General features: G+C 43.5%; 1 protein-coding gene across 1 annotated transcript in view; it reads left to right on the top strand.

The window, feature by feature from the left end:
- The window catches only part of WDFY4 (WDFY family member 4), a 442717-nt gene that overhangs the window by 154239 nt on the left and 268680 nt on the right, over positions 1 to 19798 (top strand). Inside the window, exons 36-38 of the mRNA XM_038744298.1 lie at positions 1914 to 2035; positions 4118 to 4303; positions 7565 to 7701. Of these exons, the coding sequence (XP_038600226.1) occupies positions 1914 to 2035; positions 4118 to 4303; positions 7565 to 7701 (445 nt within the window). The remainder of the gene's footprint in view (positions 1 to 1913; positions 2036 to 4117; positions 4304 to 7564; positions 7702 to 19798) is intronic.

The raw sequence follows: 19798 nt of genomic DNA, 5'->3' as shown, positions 1-19798 counted from the left end.
GTAGATACAAAGTAATCAATTTGGACACAGTCCCTGTCCCACAGGGAGCTCACAGTCTTAATCCCCATTTTACGGATGAGGTAACCGAGACACAGAGAAGTGAAGTGACCTGCCCAAGGCCACTCAGCAGACATGTGGCAGAGCCAGGAGTTTCTTTATTTTTCTCTGTTATCTGTCTTCTGCCTATGTCCTACCTATGCATTCTTCATTGACATAGATGAATCAACGATATTTGAGCACTTATTGTGTGCAGAGCACTGTACTAAGCACTTGGGGAAGTATAATACAGTGGAGTGGTAGATGGAACAGCAGTATGGACTAGTGGATAGAGCACAGGCCTGGGAGTTGAAAATCCCAGCTCTGCCATTTGTCTATTAGGTGACCTTGGACAAGTCACTTCACTCCTCTGTGCCTCAGTTACCACCTTACCATTAAAATGGGGAATAATAATGTGAGCCCTTTGTGGGACATGGACTGTGTCCAACCTGATTAGCTTGGATCTACCCCAGTGTTTAGTACAGTGCCTAGCATATAGTGAGCACTTACCAACTCAGTGGAAAGAGCCCAGGCTTGGGAATCAGACGTCATAGGTTCAAATCCCGGCTCCACCACTTGTCAGCTCTGTGACTTTGGGCAAATCACTTAACAATAATAATAGTGGTATTTGTTAAGTGCTTACTATGTGCCAAACACTGTTCTAAGCGCTGGGGTAGATACAAGGTAATTGGGTTGTCCTACGTGGAGGCTCACAGTCTTAATCCCCATGTTACAGATGAGGGAACTGAGGCACCGAGAAGTTAAGTGATTTGCCCAAGGTCACGCAACAGACAAGTGGCGGAGCTGGGATTTGAACCCATGACCTCTGACTCCCAAGCCCGGGCTCTTTCCACTAAGCCACGCACTTCTCTGTGCCTCAGTTACCTCATCTGTAAAATGGGGATTAAGACTGTGAGCCCCACATGGGACAAACTGATTACCTTGTAACCTCTCCAGCGCTTAGAACAGTGCTTTGCACATAGTAAGCACTTAAGAAATGCCATTATTATTATTAAATAACAAAAAAAAAAGCCTCAAAAAAAACTGAGGCCCAAAATTGAACCTTTGTCACAGGAAAAGGGTGATGGGAAGACAGAAAGTTAGTAAAGGAATTGGAGAACAAGTGTTTACAGAGAGAAGATGAGAACTAGGTGAGGTCCAGAGTTACAGTATGTTTGACAGCATTAAATGCTCCCAGGAACTCAGTTTGGTTGGGTGAGATGACAGAAGAATTGATCAAGCGTGGTCATCAAACAACTATTATATAAATCTACAAAGTGATGATGGAGGTTCCAAGCTTGAGAGCAGGACAGACATTGTAAAGGCTCAGTGAAGCACAACCCAAAGAGATAATAATAATGACATTTATTCAGCGCTTACTATGTGCAAAGCACTGTTCTAAGTGCTGGGGAGGTTACAAGGTGATTAGGTTGTCCCATGGGAGGCTCACAGTCTTAACCCCCATTTTACAGATGAGGGAACTGAGGCACAGAGAAGTTAAGTGACTTGTCCAAAGTCACACAGCCGACAATTGGTGGAGCCGGGATATGAACCCGTGACCTCTGATGCCAAAGCCTGCACTCTTTGCACTGAGCCATGCTGCTTCTCTAGAAGAGATGAGGTCTAGCCGTTGAAAACATTTTTTTCTACCTTTGACAATTCTCCAAAGTTTACTAATTTTTCTTCCTTCTGGTTGATTGTGCTAGATGTCGCTTTAGTTGGATTAAGCCATCTGCCGATGAGTATCTTGGGTTTCCCAATAGGACGCGGTTAAGGGACGCAAGGGCTTATTCAAGAACAAAGGTCTAATGAAAATACAAAAGCATTTAGTTAACATCCACTGCCTCTTAATAAAGAGTCATTTCTGTTGGTTCTAGTTATCCAGAGGGATTTGGACTGGACCCTAACCCTAGAATAACCCCATATCATCAAGTGTTCCTAACCCCAAATGAAGAGGTAAATGAACAAGGAGGGGCAGATCTCCCAACCTTGAGTGATGGTAATATATCTTATTTATTATTATTTTCTTTTATGTTGGTTCTTTACATGAATAAAGCCAGTGTTCCTCTTTCCCTTGGATGAGGAGAATTTGAAAGTAAAGCTATCTAAGTGAAGCAACGTGGCTCAGTGGAAAGAGCCCGGGCTTTGGAGTCAGAGGTCATGGGTTCAAATCCTGACTCCACCACTTGTCAGCTGTGTGACTTTGGGCAAGTCATTTAACTTCTCTACAGTTACCTCATCTGTAAAATGGGGATTGACTGTGAGCCCCCTGTGGGACAACCTGATCACCTTGTAACCTCCCCAACGTATTTATTACTCTATTTCTTTAATTTGTACTTTTTTATTCTATCTATTTTATTTTGTTAATATGTTTTGTTTTGTTGTCTGTCTCCCCCTTCTAGACTGTAAGCCCGCTGTTGGGTAGGGACCATCTCTATGTGTTGCCAACTTGTACTTCCCAAGTGCTTAGTACAGTGCTCTGCACACAGTAAGCCCTCAATAAATACGAATGAATGAATGAATGAATGAATGATGGGTGACTCCATCATCATCATCATCATCATAATCTTCCTATATTTTTTTATGGTATTTGTTAAGTGCTTACTATGTTCCCGGCACTGTACTAAGTGCTGGGGTAGATACAAGATTGGACACAGTCCATGTCCCACATGGCACTCATATTCTTAATCCTCATTTTACAGATGAGGTAACTGAGGCACAGAGAAATGAAGTGAGTTGCTCAAGGTCACAAAACAGACAAGTGGAAGAGCCGGGATTAAAACCCAATTCCTTCTGACTCTCAGTCCCGGGCTCTATCCACTAGACCATGCTGCTTCTCCTTCTCTACCTCTCCTCCTCATCCACCATTCAGATTATTTGCCACAAACCTCCCAGAGTGAGAGAGATTTTTTTCTAATGCTCTTTAGAATTTCTACCTGAAGATGTCGTAAAATTTTAGCAACCCCTAGTGCAAAGAGCACGGGCCTGAGACTCAGAGGATCTGTGTTCTCTAATCATTCCTCCTCATCTTGTTTACTGTGTGACCTTGGGTGAGTCACTTAACTTCTCAGTGCCTTCAGTTCCCTGATCTGTAAAATGGGGATTAAGACTGTGAGTCGTATGCGGGGCAGGAACTGTGTCCAACCTAGTTGCCTTGTATCAACTTATTACAGTTAAGCATATACTACTGCTACTACTACTACTACTAATAATAACAATAATGACATTTATTAAGTGCTTACTATGTGTGAAGCACTGTTCTAAGTGCTTAACAAATATCATTAAAAAGGAAAGTAAAGCACCTCAGCTGCTTATTCTACTGGAGATTGGTTTATCTGAGGCCTAAAAGGGCTGAATAGAAAATATGAAGGAGTGCAAAATATGTTCGTGCCTTTTCCTTCAACTTTATAAAAGGGGAAAAGGAGTTAGAGTCAATAGAATGAGGGTGAATGGTTCCAGAGGTGTTACCATTTGGGACCAGAAAACTTAACATAAAACCAGGCTCCTCTATTTCCTGGATATCCCAGGTCAAGACCTCCTGTGGGTCAGTCAGTAAAATTAATATATGCCCCAAAACACCTCCAGAAAATCAAGACAAAAATCTAGAGGTGTCCAGAAAAATAGCCTTTTAAGTGAATCGAAAGGAAGGTTTTATGCAAAGATGGCTGAGAAGGGTTATCAATAATAGAAGCAATTGATGCTTCTGGGTGAACCTGCAATGTTGGACTGGGACCAATCAATCAATCGGTTGTATTTATAGAGCACTTGCTGTGTGCAGACCACTGTACTAAGTGCTTGGGGAGGGTACAATACCACAGAGTTAGTACCAGAGATTCAAGTTGAAATGAACCAAGAAGTCAGTTAAGACCTCTGCCCCGTAACCTTCCCTGAACTTTGATGGGTTTTCATTCATTCAGTCGTATTTATTGAACACTTACTGTGAAGCGCTTGGGAAGTACAAGTGGGCAACATATTTCCAAGACTTCAATCACAATGAGATCACATGCTCCACTACCAGGCTCTATTCATTTTCCAGGCCCTTCCCTTGACTTACCTGAGGAATATTTTCTCTCTCCCCTAGTTCAACATGATATTCTGAAGTGTGCCCTTGATGTCTGGCACCAACTTGTGTCTCAGCGGAAGCAAGTACTGGAGGATGCCTTTAAGATGGACCTGTCCGTGAAACAAGGAGAGTGCGAAGTGAAGATAGAAGATGTCACGCCTCTGTGGGAAGAGACAACGGCGAAGTCCTGGCAGCAATTCCTAGGTCTCTATTGCCTAGAATGGGATGTGGTTGATGTTAATTCCGTGAAACCTAGGATCTCGTCTGTCCAAAACCATTCCAACTTGGCAAGAAGTGAACTAGACCGTTCTCTCTCCTAACATAACATTTTATCTGCTCCAAATCAATGAACAAAATGCCTGCAAGAGATTTAGATATCTGTATGATGTTAAGTGCTTACTTTGCATCAAGCACTTTTCTAAGAACTGGGGTGGATACTAGCAAATCGGGATGGACCCAATCCCTGTCCCACATGGGGCTCATAGTCTTAATCCTCATTTGACAGATGAGGTAACTGAGGCCCAGAAGAGTGAAGTGATTTGTCCAAGCTCACACAGCAGGCAAGTGGCAGAGTCAGGATTAGAACCCAGATCCTTCTGACTCCCAGAGACATACTCTATCCATTAGGCCATGCCTCTTCCCGGTATCCATCTATATATGCCAAGGGCTATCCTATGGTTAACAAGTTATGTAAATATTTATATTTATCACTCTTTCCCATGAGCAGAGAATACAGTGATTTCAGATACAGCACATATGTGCATTACACAGTTTGGCTATGGTACAAGGGGACTAATTAGGGAATGCTCTTCCCACAACCTAAATCTGTTTTGAGATTAATATGAGCTGCAAGTTAACACAAGTAGATTCGGTGTAGGAAAAAATGGTTGTGTCCACTTATGTGGCATGGATCAAGTTGCGATTCATTCATTCACTCAATTGTATTTATTGAGCGCTTACTGTGTGCAGAGTACTGTACTAAGCGCTTGGGAAGTACAAGTTGGCAACGTATAGAGACGGTCCCTACCCAACAGTGGGCTCACAATCTAGAAGCATCACAGAGATGCTGCCATGATTCCCATGCTATGCTTCAGCCTTACATATAAGGCTCCCAAACATGTATTTTCCATTTCTCCGTATTTGTGCAACTAAACCGTGTTTGATACTATAAAATAATAATAATAGTGGGGTATAACACTATTATAGATAGAAATTCATATTGAAAAATGTCAATCATGACAGTATCATCAAATTAACTATGCCCCAACCTATTCATTCCCATTGAATCAGTGGTTGTTCTAACACAGTTTTTCCACAACATGAGATTCTTCAAGAAAACAATTGTTGCTGTATAGAAGAAATAACTGTGTTTCATTCCACTGGGTTTAGAAGACAACAAAGATCAGCTGACCACACTTGAGCTGTCGCTTGGCTCATGGACAACTTTGATCCCTCTGACAATAGTAGATACTGCATCCAAGAGATGGTTGGAGCCTAACCGGTTCTCTGGCCTGAAGTGGAACATTGCTATCTCAACTCAATTATAAATTCACTTTACTGTTGAAAAGGAAAACGTGATTCACACATTAGCAGTTTGAAGTTGTACGTCCCCAGGCAACCCTCTTTAACTTACACTCAGTTCTCCCATAAATATCTTTCCTGTACGTGTATTAGATAGAATGCAATCAGGGAATTGGGGTATAATCTTCTGCAACACCAACATATCTGGATAGAACATGATGAGATGAAACTAGCAATCAATAAACTGTGTGGCCTAGTGGATAGAGTATGGCCTTTGGAGACAGACCTGGGTTCTCATCCCAGCTCCACGACTTATCTGCCTAGTTAACTTGGGCAAGTCACTGAACTTCTCTGTGCCTCAGTTACCTCATCTGTAAAATGGGGATGAATATTTTGAGCCTCATATGGGACAGAGACGAAGTCCAACCTGATTACTTTGTAACTACTCTGTCTAACGCAGTGTGTGGCACATAGTAAGTGCTTAACAAATACCATAGGGAAAATAAATGGCATTTATTGAGTGCTTACTATGTGCTGAACACTGTATTAAGCAATTGGGAGAATTCACTGCATTAGAATTTTTAAACAAATTCCCTGTCCCTAAAGGATTTACAATCTAATCCCAGCTCTTCCATATGTCTGCTGTATGACCTTGGGTAAGTCACTTCTTTTTTCCATGAGCCCCATGTGGTACAGGGACTGGGTCCATCCTGATTTGTTTGTATCCATCCAACCATCCATGAGAAGCAGCGTGGCTCAGTGGAAAGAGCACGGACTTTGGAGTCAGAGGTCATGGGTTCAAATTCTGACTCTGCCACTTGTCAGCTGTGTGACTTTGGGCAAGTCACTTAACTTCTCTGTGCCTCAGTGACCTCATCTGTAAAATGGGGATTAAGACTGTGAGCCCCCCGGGGAACACCCTGATCACCTTGTAACCTCCCCAGCACTAGAACAGTGCTTTGCACATAGAAGCGCTTAATAAATGCCATTATTATTATTAATACAGTGCCTGGCACATAGTAAGTGCTTAAATACCATTATTACTATTTAGAGAGGGAGGCAGACATTAATATAAATAAATAATTTATAATATATTATTTATGGATATGTACATAAGTACTGTGGGACTGAGGGTGGGGGAAATATCAAATGCCCAAGGGTCACAGATCCAAGTTCATAGAGATTTCAGAAGAAGCTGTTCTGTAACTATCCACAACATCGTTTAAGATGTACTATAACACGAATTGGTTTTAATGCAGTGTTTGTCAAGAATATAACCTACATCACAAGAGAATGGAATGTACGGGCTACATTTAGCTAACAATACCTGTCATAAGGTGAAAGAGATTGCTCAGCTAGAAATTAAGACTTTCAGAAAGGAAGCATACAATAAAATATAGCCTATGCATAGGTGTTTGAATATCTTGTTTGGCCACTGTCTTATAAAGTGAGGGTTGTGTGCTCACCAAACTCCACACAATAAGGAAAACTCAGATTGTAGCGTACCCTCTGATTACCACCACCACAGATGCGAAACAGTCTCTTCTGACATAGCTTCATGCTGTAACCAGGCACTTTTGAGTGGTTGGAACATTTGCTAATTCTGCTGTTAAACACTAGCCAAAAGGCACGATGAAAACTTGTGTTGTGGCAGAACTGAGTGGATGTATAACCAGTTGAAACTGTCTGTTGTGCTCGCTTAATGTCAGTAGAAGTTTTCTTTGTATATCCAAAACAGAATGATGCCCAGACAAGTACAATGAATATCATCACTGCCCTGGAGTTGGAAGTGAGAGCTCCTGTCTCAAACAGACAAGCAGTCTGTTTGTCCTGCCCTACAACGCTAAGCTTTGCCCTTAGAAGTCACCCATAAACTGTCTGAATTTGAGTCACATCTTACTTCTTCCACTGATTTTTTTTCTTCCCCCTGTACCCCATCCATAGCATCTGAGAAGAAGAGTCTAGCAAGTAAGAGTTCCCTCGCACATCAGCATAAACATTCGTCATGGAGTGAAAGCATTTCTTCGGCAATGAGATTGACGCCTGGCAAGAATATAAAGGAAGTGGAATGCAAACCGGAGGTAATCTTATTGTCATTTCTCATGGAAACCATAGTACTCTCCTTAGAAACTTTTATAACTCAGAACCTACGTCCAACTGGAAAAAACCTTTCTCCTGAGGAGCACAGGGACTATCCCAAAGAAATACTGTTTGTCCTTCTTCCAGAACTTCAGAAGTTTCCCATTTCAATATGAGTAATTTGGGCTTCCCATCTCAGGGTCACACCTGGAGAGTTTCCAGGACTCTACCAGTCAAATATGGGAAGGAGAGTCAAGCAAAAGCCTACCCATTCCATTCGTAGCTTGGGCAGTGGCTAGCAAGTCGAAGGCAATCTGCTACAAGTCAAAACTCACCCATGCAGGGCAGCAGCAGCATGGGAGAGAGTCGAGGGGAGAGAGTCATGGGGTGAGATTCAAGTTTACAATGTGGAAGGAGGCAATGGTAAACCACTTCTGTATTTTTCCCAAGAAAACTCTACGGATCCACTACCAGAGTGATTGTGGATGAAGGTGGGGCGTTCTGGGAGTGATGTGTCCAAGGCATCACTATGGGTCAGAAACGACACGACGGCATAAGGCAAAATTTGGGCTAGCTTTCTTTCTGCTTTGATCTCACTTGACTTTCCTGTTACTTTTTGAGCAAAAATTCCATTAGGGTTGTGAGACCAGGAGGCTAAACCTGTGCCAGGCCTGGCAGATGGAGAACACAACATCACAAAAAACTGTTTCTGTAGGTACACAGTACGGTAGGGACTGGAGGCCTTGTACAGGATCTTCTCAGTGACATACATGTTCATAGGGGAATTTCACTATGAGTGGCATCTTAAAGTTTGAAAGTCTACTATATCTGTCAATCAATCAAAGGGATTTATTGATCACTTTCCATGGATGAAGTCCTGAATTTAGTCCTTAGGGGACTAAAATAGAAATAGGGAAGCAGCATGGTCTAGTGGAAAGAGCTGGGAGTCAGAGGACATGAGTTCTAATCCTGGCTTTGCCCCATGTTTGTTGTCTGACCTTGAGCAAGTCACTTTACTTCTCTGGGCCTCAGTACCTTATCTGGAAAACTGGTATTAAGACTTTGAGCCCCATGTGGGACAGGGACTGTGCCCAACTTTGTATCTACACCAGCACTTAGAAGAGTGCTTGGCACGTAATAGATGCTTACTAAAAATAAAAATAGTGCTGGTAGACACAATCCCCACCCTTAATGAGTTTATCATTGCACTATACCAACCTGACCACTTTAAACAGCCGCCCCAGGCTCTATAGGTAATCCTGACATTACTACTTAGGACATTCTTTTTGACTGTGAGCCCACTGTTGGGTAGGGACTGTCTCTATATGTTGCCAACTTGTACTTCCCAAGCACTTAGTACAGTGCTCTGCACACAGTAAGCGCTCAATAAATATGATTGATTGATTGATTGATTGATTGTTTTTTTTAATGATATTTTTTAAGTACTTACTACGTACCAAGCATGGTTCTAATCGCTGGGGTAGATACAAGGTAATCAGGTTGTCCCAAATGGGGCTCACAGTCTTAATTTAATATCCATTTTACAAATGAGGTAACTGAGGCACAGAGAAGTGAAATGACTTGCTAAAAGTCACACAGCTGATAAGTGGAGGAGATGGGATTAGAACCCACGACCTTCAACTCCCAAACCCATGCTCATTCTACTAAGCCACGCTGCTTCCCTTCCAGGAGGAACAGTAACTCATTTTAACTGAATATCCAGGGACTTGTTTCAGAAGCCACTCTTCAGTGGCCTTCCACGAAAACATTCTGGTGGAACCCAGAGAGGACTCATGATTTTGGAGTATCACTTGCGAGCTGACCAAGAAATAATAATGATAATAATTATGGTACTATGTGATGATGATGATGGTATTCGTTAAGCACTTACTATGTGCCAAACATTCATTCATTCATTCATTCATTCAATCATATTTATTGAGCGCTTACTGCATGCAGAGCATTGTACTAAGCACTTGGGAAGTACAAGATGGCAACATATAGAGATGGTCCCTACCCAACAGTGGGCTCACAGTCTAGAAGGGGGAGACAGAGAACAAAACAGAACATATTAACAAAATAAAATAAATAGAATAAATATGTACAGAGTGCTGGGATAGATACAAGGTAATCAGGTTGTCCCACTTGAGGCTCACAGTCTCAATAATAATAATGAGGGCATTTGTTAAGTGCTTACTATGTGCAAAACACTGTTCTAAGCACTGGGGAGTTACAAGGTGATCAGGTTGTCCCACGTGGGGCTCACAGCCTTAATCCCCATTTTACAGATAAGGTCACTGAGGCTCAGAGAAGTTAAGTGATTTGCCCAAGGTCACACAGCAGACATGTGGAGGAGCGGGGTTCGAACCCATGACCTCTGACTCCAAAGCCCGTGCCCTTTCCACTGAGCCACGCTGCTTTACAGATGACATAACTGAGGCACAGAGAAGTTAAGTGGCTTCCAAAAGCTACACAGCAGACAAATGGTGGAGCTGGAATTAAAACCCACGTCCTGTGACTCCCAACCCAGGCTTAATAGCTGAGCACTCATCCCTTCTAAGATTTCCCAGTTATTGGTGGACTCAAAGGGGCCGCAGCTGAGAGAGCTGAGAGGCTCCTCACTTTGAGAAGTAGCGTAGATTAGTGGAAGGAGCCCGGGCTTGGGAGTCAGAGGTCATGGGTTCTAATCCCAGTTCCACCACTTATCAGCTCTGTGACTTTGGGCAATTCACTTGACTTCTCTGTGCCTCCGTTACCTCATCTGCAAAATAGGGATTAAGACTGTGATCTCCACATGGGACAGCCTGATTACTTTGTATCTACCCCACTGCTTAGAACAGTGTTTGGCACATAGGGAGCGCTTAACAAATACTATTATTATTATTATTATTTGTGGACATTAGGCCTTCTAGCCAGAGATTCTAGTCTTCCCACTGTGTCTCATTTTCCTTGAGACCGTTTTGTTAACAGACACCACAACTTACTCACAGGTACATATGGAGTCTGTGATGTCATACTACAAGTGTATCAACTATTCGCCCTGGGGTCTGTTTAATTATTTTTTAAAATTAATTTTGATTATTACAGCTGATTACACCTCAGTGAGCAATGTAATTGATATTTGTTAATGTATCCCAAGGAACATTTTGTACAACATGCTTTTTGCTGTTGAAGGTTAAAGACTCTGTTATTGGTTTTTCCCTAAATATGCCCACATCATTAGTTCCTTCAGCAAAAAGTTGCCATCTGGAAAAAGCAGCACGGAGACATTATTCAGGCACAAGTGCATGAAATTGATGTTTCTGCTTCTTCTGTCTCTCTCTTCTGGAAGGAAGAGGCTTGTAATTAAAGGAACTGGGATTGGTGGAAACATTATTCATTTGGTGTTATTCCTTATCATGTCAGCTGCTGACAGCTCTGTAGCTCTGATAAATTGTTCCTTGGAGTGCGGCATACATTTCCAAATTTTTCACACCTACCTTGTGGGATGTCATCTCTGTTTGTGTGTTAATTGAACTTTGGAGCTAGGTTTAGAGTCTCCTCTGAACCCTCCTCTCCTAGAGTTTCTAAGGTCAAAATATTGGTTGTTACATTACAGCAAGGTGAAAGTATATAAAATAATTGTTCTACTTTTTCAATCAATGGTATTTATTGAGTGCTAACTGTGCGTTGGCTACTTTACTAAGCACTCGTGGAGGTACAATAGAATTGGTAGACACACTCCACAAGGTTCATATGGACTAGAGGTGGATAATAATGAGAATTATGGTATTTTATAGGGACTTATTTTGTGCCTCAAATTGTACTAACTGTTCGGCTAGATACCGGGTAATCCTGTTAGATAGTCCCTGTCCCACCTGGGACTCACTTTCTAAACTGGTGGATAATAATAAGAATTACGGTATTTTATAAGCACTTATTTTGTGCCCCAAATTGTACTAAGTGTTTGGGTAGATACCAGGTAATCCAGTTGGATAGTCCCTGTCCCACCTGGGACTTACTTTCTAAAATGGAGGGAGAATAGATGTGGAAGCTCTAATTTAAAGATGAAACTGAGATACAGAAAAGTTAAGTGATTTATCAAAGTTCACACGGCAGAAGTGGAGCCAGGATTAAAATCCAGATCCTCTAACTAGGTGAGACAGACATTAAAATAAATTATATATGAGTGAAATGGCAGAGTAGGTACATGAGTGATATGAAGCATAGGGTGAGGTGATTATCAAAATGTTTACGGGTACAGATGCACTTCGTATCACTTATGCATAAGTGCATAAATGCATAAGTGATACAGAGGGGAGGGCAATTAGGGGAAATGAGGGCCTTAGCTCATCTCTCTCATAAAAACTATGTATTTAGTCTGTCACCAAATCTTGTCAGTTCTTCCTTCACACCAGCACTAAAATCTGCCTTTTCCTCTCCTCCCCAACTGTTACTACGTTAATCCAAGCACTAATCCTATGCCACCTTGGCTACAGCACCTGTCTCCTTTCTGACCTCTCTGCAGCCTGTTTCTCCCGACTTTAGTCCATATTTCACTCTGCTGCATGGATCAAGTAAGCACTTATTATGTGCAAAGCACTGTTCTAAGTGTTGGGGAGGTTACAAGGTGATCAGGTTGTCCCATGTGGGGTTCACAGTCTTAATCCCCATTTTACAGATGAGGTAACAGAGGCACAGAGAAGTTAAGTGACTTGCCCAAAGTCACACAGCTGACAAGTGGAGAAGCCGGGATCTCCCCTCTCCTCAGAGAACATGTCTCTTTGTTGTTGTACTCTCCCAAGTGCTTAGTACGGTGCTTCGCACAGAGTAGGCACTCAATAAATATGAATGAATGAATGAGGAATCTCCAGTGATTGCCCATCCAGCTCCATATCAGAAAGAAACTCCTTATCATCAGCTCTAAAGTATTCAATCATCTTGCCCCATCCTCCCATCCCTCACTGTCCTGTTGCCACCCAGTCCACACACTTCACTATGCTAGTGTTACACAAACGCAACGTGAGAAGCAGAAGTGTGAGAAGAATAAGAAGCAGCGTGGCTCAGTGGAAAGAGCACGGGCTTTGGAGTCAGAGGTCATGGGTTCAAATCCTGACTCCGCCAATTATCAGCTCCGTGACTTTGGGCAAGTCACTTAACTTCTCTGTGCTTCAGTTCCCTCATCTGTAAAATGGGGATTAAAACTGTGAGCCCCACATGGGACAACCTGATCACCTTGGAACCTCCCCAGCGCTTAGAACAGTGCTTTGCACATACCAATCAATCTGCGCATCAGGCAGAAACTCCTCACCCTGGGCTTCAAGGCTGTCCATCACCTCGCCCCCTCCTACCTGACCTCCCTTCTCTCCTTCTACAGCCCAGCCTGCACCCTCCGCTCCTCGGCCGCTAATCTCCTCACCGTGCCTCATTCTCTCCTGTCCCGCCATCGACCCCCGGCCCACGTCATCCCCCTGGCCTGGAATGCCCTCCCTCTGCCCATCCGCCAAGCTAGCTCTCTTCCTCCATTTCAAGGCCCTATTGAGAGCTCACCTCTTCCAGGAGGCCTTCCCAGACTGAGCCCCCTCCTTCCTCTCCCCCTTGTCCCCCTCTCCATCCCCCCCATCTTACCTCCTTCCCTTCCCCACAGCACCTGTATATATGTATATATGTTTGTACATATTTATTACTCTATTTATTTATTTATTTATTTATTTTACTTGTACATATCTATCCTATTTATTTTATTTTGTTAGTATGTTTGGTTTTGTTCTCTGTCTCCCCCTTTTAAACTGTGAGCCCACTGTTGGGTAGAGACTGTCTCTATATGTTGCCAATTTGTACTTCCCAAGCGCTTACTACAGTGCTCTGCACATAGTAAGCGCTCAATAAATACGATTGATGATGATGATGATGATGATAAATGCCATTATTATTGTTATTATTGAATGCCAGCTTGCTCTCTGTGCCCTGAACTCATCTATCTCACCATCGACCCCTTTCCCATGTCCTCCCATATGCCAAGGAGAGCCAAAATGCTTTATTGAAGCTGTTTTCCCTCCCAAATCAACATTTCTTTTTTTTTTCTTTTAGCCATAAATGGCAAGAACATTTAGAAAGGTTCCTAAATAAAATACCCATCAGGATCAGTTTCACTTTAAAACCCGAGATCAAAATCAAAGTAGTCCCCTCCAGACTGTAAGCTTGTTGTGGACAGGGTTTGTGTCTATGAAATCTGTTTTATTGTACCTTCCCAAGCACTTAATACAGTGCTGTGCATATAGTAAGTATTCAAAAAATAGTACTGATTGATTAATTGAGAGCCTTATTAAGGTACATCTCCTCCATGATGTCTTCCCCAATTAAGCCCTGTTTTCCTCAGCTCCCTCTCCCTTCTGCAATATCTATGCAGTAGGTCAATACCCTTTGGCCACTTGATATTCATTCAACCCTCAGCCCCAGAACACTAACCTGTACATTTTTTATTTCTATTAATATCTGTGTCCCCCTCTAGACTGTAAATTCATCATGGGCTAGGAATGTTATCTCCCAAGTGCTTAGTACAGTGCTCTGCACATAATAATAATGACGGCATTTATTAAGCACTTACTATGTGCAAAGCACTGTTCTAAGCACTGGGGAGGTTACAAAGTGATCACGTCGTCCCATGGGGGTCTCACAGTCTTAATCCCCATTTTACAAATGAGGTAACTGAGGCACAGAAAAGTGAAGTGACTTGTCCAAAGTCACACAGCTGACAGTTGGCGGAGCTGGATTTGAACCCATGACCTCTGACTCCAAAGCCTGGGCTCTTTCCACTGAGCCACGCTGCACAGAGCAGAGTTAGTGGATAGACCACGGGTCTGGAAATCAGAAGGACCTGGGTTCTAATCCCAGATCAATACATGTCTGCTCTGTGACCTTGGGCAAGTCACTTAACATCTCTGGGCCTCGGTTACCTCATCTGTAAAATGGGGATTAAGAGCATGAGCCCTATGTGGGACGGGAACTATGTCCAACCTGATTAACTTGTATCTATCCCAGAACTAAGAACAGTGCTTGGCACATAGTAAGTGCTTACCAAGTACCATAATTATTAGTTATTATTGTTTTTATTATAACTATGAGTTTGAGATGGACAAAGTTGGCTTTATGTCTAGATTTCCACCAGCAGGGCTCCATAGCTTGAGCACAAGATTAGAGAAAGTTTACTGTGGAGGGGATCTAGGGCCGCAGATGGGTGGTATAGTGGGTAGAACATGGGCTTGTTAGTCAGAAGGTCATGGGTTCTAATCCTGGCTCCACCACTTGCTGCTGTGTGACCTTGGGCAAGTCGCTTAACTTCTCTGTGCCTCAGTTACCTCATCTGTAAAATGGGAGTTGAGACTCTGAGCCCCATGTGGGACAGGGACTGTGGCCAACCCGATTTGTTGTATCCACCCCAGTGCTTAGTGCAGTACCCAACACATAATTATCATCATTATTATTATTGTTAGGACAAAGGAGGGGTGGGGAAAGAGGGAGTTTAATTCAATGGAGAGGGCAGATTTGAGGGTGTGGATTGATGCATCAAGAGAAGGCAGGTTGGGTATGAGGCCAAAACGGGTGGGTTGAAAGATCAGAGATCTCTGTGGTGCAGGGAGGAGTGTAGGGGAGGGAAAGCAGTTTGAGGGGGTTGTAGTTGGAGAGTGGAGCTTGAGAGGTGATGAGGGTAGAGATTGTACAGCAACAAGAGACGAGATCGAAAGTGTGTCTAATTTGGTGAGTTGGGGTGGAGTGGGAGGTGGGTGGATTTGAGGAGCCAGAGGTGAGAAGCAGTAAGCGGAAAGGCGGTTTGGAAACATCCATGTGGATCTTGGATTCCCCGAGAACCAGGATAGGGATGGAGAAAGGGAGAAGGAATCAATCAATCAATCAATCAATCGTATTTATTGAGCGCTTACTATGTGCAAAGCACTGTACTAAGCGCTTGGGAAGTACAAATTGGCAACATATAGAGACAGTCCCTACCCAACAGTGGGCTCACAGTCTAAAAGGACTGTGTGAGAGGAAAGGAATGAGAGAAAAGGATCAAAGTGCCTCGAAAATTTGGAGGCGGGGCCTGTGGGGGCAATAGTTGTCAGCGTCCAGGATCTGCCGTGGCTGGTAGATGATGTGGCAGCATGGCTCAGTGGAAAGAGCACAGGATTTGGAGTCAGAGGACATGAGTTCAAATCCCGGCTCCACCAATTTTCAGCTGTGTGACTTTGAGCAAGTCACTTCACTTCTCTGTGCTTCAGTGACCTCATCTATAAAATGGGGATGAAGATTGTGAGCCCCCTGTGGGACAACCTGATCACCTTCTAACCTCCCCAGCGCTTAGAATAGTGCTTTGCACATAGTAAACGCTTAACAAATGCTACCATCATTATACCGGCTTTGAAAGAAGGGGAAAGAACAGGTTGGAGGAGAGGTGGGATGGTGTGAAAGTGGCATTTTGGGCAAGAAGGAAGCCAACTCCTCTTCCTTTCTCAGCATCTTGGGGAGTGGGAGAAGATGAGGTTCCCTTGGGAAAGAGTGGTAACAGATACAATGTCATCTGGACACAGTCCGAGGCAGGTTTCAGTGCTGGCGAGGAGCGACATTGACTCTAGTGTCCAGAACTAACTTTTGTCCTGGATGAATTTTTCTGCAGTAATCTAGGATTGTGCTAGTTGCTCAGAGAAGAAGCATGGAGTATTGGATAAAGCACAGGCTTTGTAGTTCAGAAGGTCATGGGTTCTAATCCTGACTCCACCACTTGTCTGCTGTGAGACCTTGGGTAAGTCACTTCCCTTCTCTGAGCCTCAGTTACCTCACTGAGAAAATGGGGATTGAGTCTTTGAGCCCTCCATGGGACAGGGACTGTGTCCACCTTGATGGGCTTGTATATATAGACCAGCACTTAGTGCAGTGCCCGGCACATAGTAAATGCTTAACAAATACTATTGTTATGCTTGCTAAATCCAATGGCTCATACTCTGTCCTAATCCTCCTCGACCTCTCAGCTGCCTTTAACACTGTGGACCACCCCCTTCTCCTCAACACGCTATCTGACCTTGGCTTCACGGACTCCGTCCTCTCCTGGTTCTCCTCTTATCTCTACGGTCATTCTTTCTCAGTTTCTTTTGCAGGCTCCTCCTCCCCCTCCCATCCTCTTACTGTGGACTGTGTCCAACTTGATGGGCTTGTATATACAGACCAGCACTTAGTACAGTGCCCAGCACATAGTAAGTGCTTAACAAATACCATTTTTATCATTATTAGATTCAAGACCACCCAGGCAAAAGGAATTGTCTGTGGAAAATAAAATAAGATTCATTTTATATGCTTCCTGGAGTCTCTATATGAGTGCATATACATGATGCTGTGTTGAGGCACAGGCTTCTGCAATTTTTCATAACCTTTCCAAGGTTGTGAGAAGTTGCAGTATATGGAAGATACATTTCTTTCATCGCATGCCTAACCCTAAATGATATTAGAATGAAGGGTTAATGGGGTCATTTAATATCATGTCAGATAAGCAATGGATTGAGTTGATGTAACCTTCAGGGGCTGATTATTCCACTATTGAATACATTTTTTATGATCTGTGTTGACAGGCACCCACCCGTTCTAATCCTAAAGTCAACCAATCTGATTGAATAAAACTAGACAACATGAAAATAGGAAACTTGCCTTATCGCTGAAATCCCTGCCTCCTGTTTCTCCCCTCTCTAGTTCATATTTCATTCTCCTTGCTGCCTGAAACGTGTTTCTAAAAAAAAAAAAAACACTGTTACATCTCCTTACACCTCAAAAACCTTAGCTAGTTGGCCATCTACCCTATCATCAATCCAAAATTCCTTACCAATCCATCAATCAGTCAAATCATGTTTATTGGGTGCTTACTGTCTGCATGACACTATACAATGAGAAGCAGCATGGACTAGTGGTAAGAGCTTGGGCTTGGGATTCAGAGGACATGGGTCCTAATTGATTCCGCCATTTGTCTGCTGCATGACCTTGGGCAAGTCACTTTCTTCTCTGAGCCTCCTCTGTAAAATGGGGATTAAGACTCTGAGCCCCACATGGGGCAACCTGATTACCTTGTATCTACCCCAGTGCTTAGAACAGTGCTTGTAGTAAGCACTTAACAAATACCATAATTATTATGATTATTTCTAAACGTTTGAGAGAGTACAATATAACAGAGTGAGTAGATATGTCCCCTGCCCACAACAAGCTTACCGTTGGCTTTAAGGCACTCAGCAAGGCCTAGTGGATAGATCATTAGTGTGAAAGTCAGAAGGAACTGAGTTCTTATCCCAGTTCCACAACTTGTCTGCCATGTGATGTTGGGCATGACACTTCACTTCTCCTCCAAGACGTGAGGCCTTCCATTTCCTGTGTCCACCTTTTCTTCTGTGTTGCCTTTGCATTTGGGTGTGAACCCCTTAAACAATCTGATGCAACCCACCTTCACAGAATTTACGTACATATTCTCATACTCTTTAATTTACATCAATATCCATCTCTCTCACTCTACTGTAAGCTCCTTGAGGGCACAGATCTTACCTATCAACTTTATTGTTTTGCACTCTCCCAAATGCTTAGTAAGTACTCTGCTGCAGTTTGTTCATTCATTCATATATTCATTCAATCATTTATTGAGAGCTTCATTCAATTCATTCATTCAATCATATTTATTGAGCACTTACTGTGTGCAGGGCACTGTACTAAGCGCTTGGGAAGTACAAGTTGGCAACATATAGAGACGGTCCCTACCCAACAGTGGGCTCACAGTCTAAAAGGGGGAGACAGAGAACAAAACCAAACATACTAACAAAATAAAATAAATAGAATAGATATGTACAAGTAAAATAAATAAATAAATAAATAGAGTAATAAATATGTACAAACGTATATACATATATACAGGTGCTGTGGGGAAGGGAAGGAGGTAAGATGTGGGGGATGGAGAGGGGGACGAGGGGGAGAGGAAGGAAGGGGCTCAGTCTGGGAAGCCCTCCTAGAGGAGGTGAGCTCTCAGAAGGGCCTTGAAGGGGGGGAAGAGAGCTAGCTTGGTGGATGGGCAGAGGGAGGGCATTCCAGGCCCGGGGGATGACATGGGCTGGGGGTCGATGGTGGTACATTTGAGAATGAGGTACGGTGAGGAGATTAGCGGCAGGGGAGCGGAGGGTGCGGGCTGGGCTGGAGAAGGAGAGAAGGGAGGTGAGGTAGGAGGGGGCGAGGTGATGGACAGCCTTGAAGCTGAGGGTGAGAAGTTTTTGCCTGATGCGTAGGTTGATTGGTAGCCACTGGAGATTTTTGAGGAGGGGAGTAACATGCCCAGAGCGTCTCTGGACAAAGACGATCCAGGCAGCAGCGTGAAGTATGGATTGAAGTGGGGAGAGACAGGAAGATGGGAGTGCTTACTGTGTACAGAGCACTGTATTAAGTGCTTGGAAAGTACAAGTCGGCAACATATAGAGACGGTCCCTATCCAACACCAGGCTCACAGTCTAGAAGGGGGAGACAGACAACAAAACAAGTAGACAGGTGTTGTGAGCCCCTGGTTCATACCAACCAGGGCCGTTCTGGACAATGAAAGTCTCGGCGACATGTAATAAAGTCAAACCATACCTCTGATCACCAAGGTTACTGTGGAAAGTTTTTTGCTTAGTTTTACCAACATGCAAGGGAGCAACACATACACACACTCTTACTCACTCCACTCCACCAAGCATCCAATGCCAGTCTCCTGGTCAAGGGAGCCCATTCTGCTGAGGCTTCTTCTTTCTCCTTCCAAGTGTTGTTGCCTTCTGTTGCTCCTGAGTGCTGTTCTCCTGCTGCTTGCTTCTTCAATGCTTGCTTCTCTGTGCTGCTTCTGTTCCAGGTGCTCTTCTCTGAGTGCCTCTGTGATGCTTCTCCATATGTACTTTGCGTGCCGTTTCACAATTTGAAATGAGCACCTTTTATCTGCCTTAGGCATCACAACTGTGGCCCTACGGTGCAGTCATTATCCGGTAGAACAGGGAGAGAAAGCCTTGTCTCCCTCCATGCTCCGCCCCGACAGGCCTAAAATCACCTGTATCAGATAGAGCCCATCAGTGCCTTCACCAG

Source organism: Tachyglossus aculeatus, chromosome 3 (assembly GCF_015852505.1).
Source record: "Tachyglossus aculeatus isolate mTacAcu1 chromosome 3, mTacAcu1.pri, whole genome shotgun sequence".
Taxonomy (NCBI): domain Eukaryota; kingdom Metazoa; phylum Chordata; class Mammalia; order Monotremata; family Tachyglossidae; genus Tachyglossus; species Tachyglossus aculeatus.
The sequence above is the reverse complement of the archived record's forward strand: the minus strand, read 5'-3'. Positions and strand labels throughout refer to the sequence as shown.